Below are 10,294 nucleotides of genomic sequence, written 5' to 3' on the forward strand. Positions count from 1 at the left end.
AGCTGAAAAATAACTAAAAATGATTTTTAGGTCTATGCCAGTATATCATTCTAACAAATACAAAGGTTTAAAATTAGTAACAGTGATCAGAATACTTGGGATGTGAATTGTCAAACAGACTGTCTTGGATTTTCTAGTTGGTAGAACACTATACACTTAGGAAGGGAAAGCTACTGAGTACCTGGGATTGGTTTTTTTGAACATAGTATCATATGACTTGCTAAATCTTGTTCTTCTGGCCATTCTCTTTATGCATTTCCCTAGCCTCTCCTATGGCACTGATAATCTCAGCACACACTGGAAGTACCTGAGGGCAGAAATTAATTCACAAAGGAACACAGAATGTCTCAACTCATAGCTTATGTGTCCTATGGTCTCTGGGTGTTTGAAGACCATGTTTAAAGAGCTTGTAAAACTGGTATCAGATGGAGGACACTTTCTCTTATTCCATAAATGGGTACTTGACAGTATCCATTAAAATTTTGTTGAGCCAGATCAGTTTTTCAATGAATATTATGCCTTTTAGGAACAGGATAATTCCTAAAAATATTTTTTTTCAGCAACTTTTTCTACTAAATAAGCAAAGATAAATTCGAAAAATAATCTGGTACAGGTTTTTAAATACTCTTTGGAGGAAATGAGGGCTAAATTAAGGAACTTAGAATTTTCAAAGTCAAGGCCATTTCCTTTAATTAAAGGCAAATTCTGTATCCTTGTATGCCCCCAAAGCAGCTATCTGGAAAATTTTAAATGTAATTACTTCTGTGTTATTCATAACAATTCCCAATGTCACAGCAAATAAATCATGATTATCATCTGTCTTGATCTTGTTCTGTTTCTGATTATACTTTGTATTTTATGTTACTTTGAACAGATTTCCAATTATCGGGATACATTTATTTTTAACATACTGGGCAATAATATTATTGGGGTATTCGTTGTTATTTTCTTAGTGTCTTGCTATGTAGCTCAGGCTGGCCTGGAACTCTGAATCCTCCTACCTTAGCCTCTTGAATTGCAGGGATTACAAGCATACACCATTATGCCTGGCTAGGCTAGTGGTTTTATATTATTGTGTAAACTGGAGCTGATTATATTATTAAAAAATTAAACTGTAATCATTCCTAAAAGTTTGGACCAATTTCAAGACCTCTTTTTCTTTCTATTCATGCTGACATAGTTACATCATATAAACAACAGGAGAGCAACAGTGAAATACTAAATGGATCTGGTACTATGAATGCCATATTTTGAGTAGGTGTGTAGAGTTAAGACTTCACACCTATGAACTTCTGAAGTAAGACAGCTATATAAAAAAACAATTCAGGCCAGGAGTGGTTGTGTGCACCTTTAATTCCAGCACTCTGGAGGTAGAGGCAGACAATCTCTGTAAGTTCAAGGTTGGCCAAATCTATATAACGCAATCCAGGCCATCCAGTGTTACACAGTAAGACCCTATATCAAACAAACAAACAAACTTTCATTTCAGATGCTAGATGTGGTAGTACACTCCTGCAATCCCAGCACGTGGAAAGTTGAGGCAGGAGGATCATGTGCTCTAGGTCAGTCTGGGCTACATAGCTGGACCCTGTCTCAGGAAAAAAAAAAAAAAAGTATTTTTTTTTTTTCAGGGATAAGGAGCTTCCTGCTGAAAAATAGCTATCTCCGAACACTGCTGTCTTAATAGGAACAGAAAATGAATTGGGAAATCTCAACTTTGATTTTTCCTTTGCCTAGATAAAAATCTAACTTTTAGGATAAAAATTATGTAACCTTATACATACTAAAACAAATCACTTTATTTTTACTATTTTGTTCTGTTAAAATTCTATAATCATCCTAATTTTTCTATATAACAACTTTGCTAGACTATTTTATATAGATGCTGTTTGGTATCAGTAAGTATTTTACAACTATAACATCTTGGTAAATGTTTAACACTGATGAAAAATAGCTAGTTTCCTCCAAATAACATCTCCAAAAGTAAAACAGTATTTAATATTTCCAAGAAGTATTGCTTTAAATTTTAGGCTGTTTAAAGAATAGCAATAATCAAAATGTTTCAGTATATTCAGAACTATCAAACTGGGAGGAGGCAGGGAAGACTGGCATCAGCCACATTCCCCTTCTGTGTTGTTAAATCAGTGTGGGAAAGAATTCTGCCATGACATCCACCACATCACTAGAAACAAATTTACTCAAACTCTAAGTAGTTGATCTGAAATTCCAAACAGGTTTAGTTTAATCAATGAACCTACAAAACAGGACCCACTATTTTATGAAGCAGGTGGGCTCGGACTTCTTTTGCTCAAAAAAGTTGTAATTTGCTACTCTTGAGTCCCAAAATATGCATATTTCACAAATGTAAAAGTGATTTTTTACAGGTTTTTAGTTGTGTTCATCTGGGAGCTGATTTGTTAAGATCTATTCATTTTAACTGTGTAATCCAGTTCGGAATGAATTTTAGTCAAATTTGGAGTGTTCTGTGTCAGACTTAGGTAGATGCTATGTAATGGCTATGTGCATAGTTAACAGAACAACAGGTCAGGCTGAGGATATTCCTCAGCTAGTAAGTGCTTGCCTAGGACACCTGAAGCCCTGGGTTCCAGCAACATAGAATCTTGGCACTGGAGAGGTAGAGGCAGGAGGATTAGAAGTTCAAGGTCATCATTGGCTTGAGGCCAGCCTGGGCTACATGACATCCTGTCTCAAATTGGACAAAGGGTGTACAGGAATGGACAGGACGTGATGTGGAGAAGAGAGGCAAAAAAGCTAACTCTTAAAACTAGGAAAGGTGATATTCTTATTTGGACAAAAACTTTTATGTGAATTAAATTGCAACAATAATTTCAATTAAAACCCCCCACTTAGGCCATTTTTAAAATTATGGACTTTCTAATGAAATGTAGTGACATGGAGAAAAAAAAAAAAAAAAAACCAGAAAATTGATTAGCAGAGAGAAGGCATTCAAAAGTGATTTATGGGTTTTAAAAAAATATCCTAAATATAGCACACTAGGGTTTTGTCTTTTAGTAGAAAAAGAAAACCACACTACTATGATGATGTCAGATTTTGTCTTTTTAATTTTTGAAAGAAGGCTTAAAGCATAAGGCAGATTATTCATAAAGTCATTCTGGAAAGGTATCTGGGCTTCTACAACAGACACATAGTGGCTTTTACTGTGCTATATATATTTTGTTTACTGGGTATATTAACTACTCTAAACCAAGAGATTTTGTTTAATGAGTAGTAAGTTTTAAAAGAAGTCTATTTTTAATTATCCAAATTTGAATAGAGAATACTATTCACAGCCAACTTAAAGGGCTATAAAATGACCACATTAAAAAAAAAAAAACAAAAACAAATATTCTACTTTTGAACCCAGTATTTTAACAGTTGAACCTCCAATAAAATCCAGCCACAAACTAACTTATTCATAAGGCTGTCAACCAAGGTACTTTATGCCCATTCACAACATTTAAGGGCCCTTATTAACTACCGTGGAACTCAGGATTCGGCCCATAGGAAAGTATTACTACTTTTTTCTCTCCCCTCTCTTAATCCATGAGAGCCATAGCCTTTATTTATACTGTAGGGTGAAAAGATGCCCTTTTTAGCAAATCCTACCCATTCTGCTGTTTTGCATTTGCAACACGGTCCAAGTGTTCCGAGTAAGTGAACTGGACAAATTCTATAAGCTTTTATATAAGCAATGGCATAACTGGAGTTTCAGTGGGCTGGAGAAACTTTTAATTGGATCCCTTTAATATCCTCCAACTCTGAGCGGCTTAACTCCAAAAGGTGACATCGCCTCCTACGACCCTTTTCAATTAAATATGATTATGTTTATTATCAGAAAAAGTTCTTTGCCAAAACACAAGCCATTCATCTTCCTCAGCTTTGCTTTCAAACAAATTCATCAAGTTTCGACACCTGTTTCACTAACGTATCTTTTTTGTACTGGGAAAAAAAAAATCTTGTCCCATAATAAACACAAGTAATTGGGCAAATATTGTTACGATGAGGTTTTTAAAAACTGTATCCAGGTTTAGTCACACCATTTAATGTATATTAGGGATTCGGCTCTAGTATTCTAGGAGTTATAGGAACATGCTTTTTAACTTTTTTTTTTTAGCAGTAACTCCATCGTTTTTTTTCTAAAGTGTTATCCCAGTAACTTGCCCAAAGATTTCCAGGGCAGAAAAGACTACAAAGAAGTACTTTAAGGAGCCAAATGAAAATTAGGAATAAAACTAGAAATTCCACCTGCTTCAGGCGGCCCCCTTTACTGCCATAACTAGGACGCATCAAAATGCACCCTAACTAAGGTCCAGTTGCCCCAACATCCTAGTTATGGGGTTCTGGCTTCTATCTTTAGGCAACTAGAGGACCAGAAGCGAAATACGAGACTCCACGTGAAACCAAACCGCGGAGCTGTCGGTCCGCCCGGACCGGCAGCCTCACAAGCCCAGGGCGTCCATCTAACCTCACCCGAGTGGAGATTTCAAACCCAGCCGGGAGAGGGAGGGATCAGGAACGTAATGTGATGGGCTCAAGTGACAGCGCCCTCGCTGCAGCCCAGCCCTCCGGTGGCAGCACGGCGCTGGCGCCGGCCAGGTGTGTGCACGCCTCGCTCCCCCGGGTGTGGACACCGCGCCCGCTCCGGGAACTGGGGCAGAACAGACCCCTGCTCCCCAACCGCGTCCCCACGCACCTCCCCCGGGCGCAGTGAGGGTGGGGGGTGGGGGAGCTCCCCAGGTGTTTTGGCGGGTTTCGGGACACGTGCGCCTAGCGTCCGCCCCACGTCCCCGCATCCCGGGCAGAGCCCACCGCGCCGGGGCGCCCGCGACGAAGCTCACCTCCGTCCCCGTAGGTCTCCACGCCGTACCCGTCCTGCAGCCCGTTACTCCAGGTCCCCTCGTAGCGGGCGGGGGTGCACAGGCTCTGCCGGACCCCGTAGCGCCCCTTGAAACCATGTGACCACTCCCCCCGGTACATCCACTTGCCTTTCGTCTCCACCCCCAGCCCGTGCCGCTTGCCCTGCGCCCAGTAGCCCTGGTAGGTGTTGCCGCTGGGCCAGGTGTAGCCTCCAACCACCTCGAAGCCGTGCGACCAGGAGCCCGAGTACTCGCCCTGGCCCTTGGGCCCCGTGCAGATGCCATGCCCGTGCGCCTTGCCCTCCTCCCAGCCGCCGCAGTAGGTGCCGCCATCGTCGAAGTCGAACCTTCCGCCCGTCATTCGGGGGGCAGCCCCGGCGCGCTCCCCGCAGGGGCACGGACGCGGGCAGAGCTGGGCACTGCAGGGTGTAGCTCGGGGGTGGGGGCCCGGAGGGCGAGCTCACGACTGCTCCCCGGGCAGCTCGCGCCGCCGTTCGGCTCCAGTCCGACGCCGCCCCCGTCCTCCCCTCCTCTTGCACCGCCGCCACCGCCGCCTTCCTCCTCCTCCTCCTCTTCCTCCTCGTCCGCCTCCGCCGCCGCCGCCCGGGCCAGCGCCGCGCGCGAGAGGACAGCACGGGCTCCGAAGCGGACCTTCAGCTGCTCCCGCCCGCCCACGTGAGCCGGGCACCGCCCCGCGCCCGCCCCTCGTCCCCTCCCCGGGCGCCGAGGCCCTGCCCCGCCGGGCCCTGCCCCCAGCCCCGGAGCCGCCGCTTCCCCACCGGCGGGCGGGCGCGTGGACTGCCTGGCCCACGTGTGGAGCGCAGCGGGATACGGGTGGGAGTGCGAGTGTACCCGGGGACGCGCGATCGTCACGCCTGCGGATGAAGGCGCGGCTGCCTGTGTGTGGGACAAGCTTGCGGGCGCTGGAGCCTCCTGTGTTTTGCATTTTTATTTTTTCCCAATTATTTTAAGCTCCTGTAAGTGCGGCCACGTGTGTGATGAGAGAAAACTCTGTTGTGTTTGTGTGCATGGGGTTTGTAGTTGCACCCCCCCCCCAGCATTCCAACGTGTGCGCTGTTGCTTGCTATGCTCAGCTGTCATCATGAATTAATATCCTCCAAATATATGTCTGCATGTGATAAATCTGCGGCAGCCTAGATATAATTGTGCAGAATGTTCTTTTACACCTACCCATTTCAAAGCACATGTGTTTGCATTTCTTTAATGAAGATCCTGGGGGAGAGCAATGCCATTTGACAAAGCATGGAGTATATGGTTTATTTTTTGGTTTGTAATAACGAAGATAAGGTTTTGTATCTGACTTTGCAGGACATGGGCTTTTACATTCCAGCCTGCTCTCTCTAATGCCTCATCTGTTCTTCACAACTTCAGAAATTCTTCAGCCTAGAGCTGTGTACCCAACAGGCTCAGTCTGTGTATGTTGTTTGAGTGCCTGGAATGTACACCTGGTACCTCTCCACTGGTACCCACTGTTTAAGAAAGTAAACAGAAGTTTTCAAGGAGGACTATGGTAAGTCAAGCGCTTTAAACTTAGAAGCTGTGACCTACTAAACCAGGGACAGATGTCAGCTGATCCACTTTCCAGCAACAACACTACCTTGCTGAACTCACTTTAGACACCCCTAAACTTTTCATTCTCTTTCCCACCATTTTCTAAACGGAAATGACAGGATTTTCCCTTCCTTCCTTAGGTAATAACTAGGGAGATTGTTGAGTGCAGAGGCCAGTGAAGAATTCAAGAGTTGGTAACAGGATAGTTTCAGTTAGAGGAGACATTAGTCCCAACCTCATCTTTACAGTACCCATGATGAGAATCTTCTCCCAAGTTCACAGTCAGGGGTCTTGGATGGTCTTTCAAAGAAACAACCCTGTAGGGGGCATTCCTGGTACTCCTTAGGTTGAGAGGCTGCTGTGGGACTGGGTGAACACCTAGGGCTCAAACTAAGTAGTTGATAATCATATAAAATGTAAGGACAGGTCAGGAAGACAGCCAGGGAAAAGTAGTCTTTTCTGCACAGAATAGGAACTGAAATTGACCTTGATTGTCTCTCAGAACTGGAGCTGGCCTTTCCTGCTTATCTCTCTGAAAGACTAAAAGAAAAATCTCAGTTTACACTGAGCCAAATCACCAAAGAGAATTAGAAACCCTCATCCATAGTGCTGCCTGCAGAGTTGCCAGGAATAGTGCTTACCCTAGTGGCCTGAAATAATTAGGCATCTCGCTCTGCATCTTGTCCTGGACTGGGGATTGATTTAGGCCACTGGGAAAACAAGGGCCTAGGGCTTTGCAGCTGAGCCACGATGTCATTTCTCTGCTATTGGAACCACCATAATCGGGAGTTCATATAGACAGGCCCGGTCCCTCCTATTCTGAAGCGCTGTTTGATAGGAAAAACAGTGCGGTTGCCCAACCTAATAAGTATTTTCTCTTTCCCTTTCAGCTGGCTTTTTTTTTCTTTTCTTTTTTCTGAAGATTTTGTCCCTTTGACTTTGGACACACCTGTATGATTTAAGATCCATATGCTCTTTAAGAGTTATATTTTTGAAGCATTTGCTTTTTATTTATGACTTTTCCTAATTGGTCCTTACAGATGAGGAGTTTTCTGGAATGTACTGGACATTGCAAGCTTCTGGCATCTGTAGTAGCTACCGAGTCATTTATGATGAACGGGGCTTATATACATATCTGGGCTGAGCACGGAGGTTTGGCTGGGGATGACAGACAATTGTCATTTCCTTCTTAATCTTTTTTTTTCTGACTAGCCCCCTTCCTTGGAAAAAAAAACCCTAAGTAAAAGTGAGAGGCTTCCACCAGATGTGTGCTATCAAATTTCACCTAAACTTAATCATAACCCAACTGTCATTTACTCTCATGGGAGACAGTATTGAAGTTGTGCAAAGTAAATGCATAAGCCTTGTTTCCATTTACCCATTGACACCACAGTGCAATGTTTTCCTACCACACAGATAAATACATAAATTGAAGTACTGAGGTTTGATGGTTATAGTAGAAGATAGAGAAGACCAGGAAGAGGTGTGGAGAATGATGGCAGAGCAAGCAGATCCCAGCAGTGGAAGACGGTTGCAGTTTTCTAGTCAGGGTTAGTAATGTCCTCATTTTCCCTCTCACTCCGAACCTTTGCCCTGGATAAGGAGTAGTTGAATTTAGCTTTAAGAAGGGATTAGTAAGAACAGAATGTGAATGTTGGTGTGACAGGTGGGGTGGGGGAGGTCATTAAAGCCCAGGGGCCAAGCACCAATCCAGTAGTTTGTTTGCCTCCACTCTCAAGACCAATTATTGCAAGTTTCTCTTCTAAAAACTTTTTTTTATAACAGAGTAAGCTGCTTTGAGTGTGATTACGTTCAGTTCACATGTTGGTAAGGATGTTTTCTTTAGAATTTAATGATACTATGATTTTTTAATTAGTGATTTTATTTCATTAGAATTAATTATTGAGACTTAATAAACATTTGCAAATGACAAGATGGTTAAACTATCACTGACTATGTAGGTGTTTATTGTCTAAGTAACATGAATTAAAATGTATGAAAGTACATGCAATTAAAATCACATTCAAAATGAATATTACTAGCCTGATTTCAATCAATCAGAATGACTTGATTATTTGTAGTAATCCAAGTCTTCATAAAATTTTAAATTTCCATAATAAATACAAAAACTGAGAAATAGGATCCTAGACCTTGCAGACAGTACAAAATCAGAAGAACTCTAAAGTTAGTGACCTTCAAATCATTTGAGGCAATTACTGTGTACCAGAAATTATGTTTAGGCATTTTCTCTCTCTCTCTCTTTTTTTTTAATGTACTGTAGAGTGAACCCAGGGCTTTGCATATGCTAGGCAAGAACTCTACCACTCAGCCTTTTAAAATTTTTATTTTGAGAGGGGATATTGTTAAGTTGTCTATCTTGGTTTGAAATGTTTGATCCTTTACCTTAACTCTCAAGTGCGAGGATCGCAGGCACATGCTGGCGCCATGCTTCTTTCTTACTCTCCTTTATTGGCTCACACATTGAGACCTTGCAGTTGGGGGTAGGGAACAGCCTGGATATGAAGTAAGGAGGGGTGATTTTTGTTTGTTTGACTGAATGAATTATAATGCTACTGTCTAGAATTTTAAGATCAAAATGAAGAAGGAGAAGTTAGAGAGGTTGTGGAAGATACATTCATTTCGGAGAGGATGAACCCCAGATGACCCAAATATGCCACATCTGGAGTGTAGCTCAGGGGTGGAGAACTTGCCTACTGTACATGAGGCTTTGGGTTCAATCCTCAGCACTTCAAACAAACAAAACCCAGAAATACACATACACCAGAGGAGATGCTTAGTAGGTCTTTGAGAACAGAGATCAAAATTAAAAGTGAGTCAGTAAGTAAATCTTTTTCTTCTCTCCATAGAATCTGCTTTTGAGGCTTGAATAGTTTGCTCATGCCTTCAGAGCCCTACTCTTGTCTACAAGAGACTTCAGAGCCCTATTCTTGTCTCTAAGTCACTGTTCTGTGTTCTTAACAAGACTGGTGGATCATCTACTCCTCCACTGTTTGATCTCCCCTGCCATGGTCTTGTCCTGCATCATCCTGGCCTCAACAGCTGTCATCTTTTCCAAGCTTATCTTAGAATTTACTTCATCAGCCACAGCCTGGACCCAACTTTGACCCAGCTGTAGGCCAGTTCTGAAAATAGGAACTTTAAAATTCTACTCTGTGACAGCATTCCTTCACCTTTCCCAATCTCCCTGAAGAAACCACTCACTTACTGTGGTCCTTAAGGTACCCCCTGGCCTCTGGCCTAGAAGCCCTTGTGAGTCATTTCTATCTCACTGTCCTTGACACTCAGTTACCTTTTCACAGTGGTCTCCTGGTGTTATCTATATGCCCATCCCCAACTCTAAACCACTACTTCCCATCCGCTGATCTTGGAAGCTCCTTGTGGACATAATCCTATCATTTACCCGTTGCCACTGCTAATTGTGGCTGTGAACCTTGTGCAAACTACCCCATGCCACATGGCAGGTCTCTTTCTGGCCAGCCCTGGATGCTTGTCACTATCCTCCAGCCCCTCTCAGCCCAAACTCCAATTGGACAGGGAATTTTGTCTTTCCTTCATAAAGGAAAGGAGTGACATATAGGAACAATTAATTTTCCTCTTTTTAGGACTTATATCTGTGTTAGCTTTCTATTGCTGTGACAAAACACCTGAGAAAAATCAACTTATAAGGAGTAAAGCTTTATTTTGGCTCAAAGTTTCAGTCCATGCCAGTTGTCCCTGTTGCCTCTGGGCCTGTGGGGAGGAAGTACCTGATGAGAAGGGGTACATAGTAAAGGAAACCTGCTGCTTCTTGGTGACCTGGAAGGGAAGAGAGAGAAAGCATCAGG

At 43.1% G+C, this 10,294-nt stretch overlaps 1 protein-coding gene across 6 annotated transcripts in view; it reads right to left on the minus strand.

Annotated features, from left to right (window-relative positions):
• Jph1 (junctophilin 1) overlaps positions 1-5,546 on the minus strand; it is a 93,716-nt gene extending 88,170 nt beyond the window's left edge. For all 6 annotated transcript variants that reach the window (XM_008848902.1, XM_008848904.1, XM_008848903.3 and 3 more), the window contains exon 1: positions 4,860-5,546. In XM_008848902.1, the coding sequence (XP_008847124.1) occupies positions 4,860-5,238 (379 nt within the window). In that variant the 5' untranslated portion in view covers positions 5,239-5,546. The remainder of the gene's footprint in view (positions 1-4,859) is intronic.
• Between the last annotated feature and the right edge of the window lie 4,748 nt (positions 5,547-10,294).

This window comes from Nannospalax galili, unplaced genomic scaffold (genome assembly GCF_000622305.1).
Source record: "Nannospalax galili isolate Female #2095 unplaced genomic scaffold, S.galili_v1.0 scaffold102, whole genome shotgun sequence".
NCBI classification, from domain to species: Eukaryota; Metazoa; Chordata; class Mammalia; order Rodentia; family Spalacidae; genus Nannospalax; species Nannospalax galili.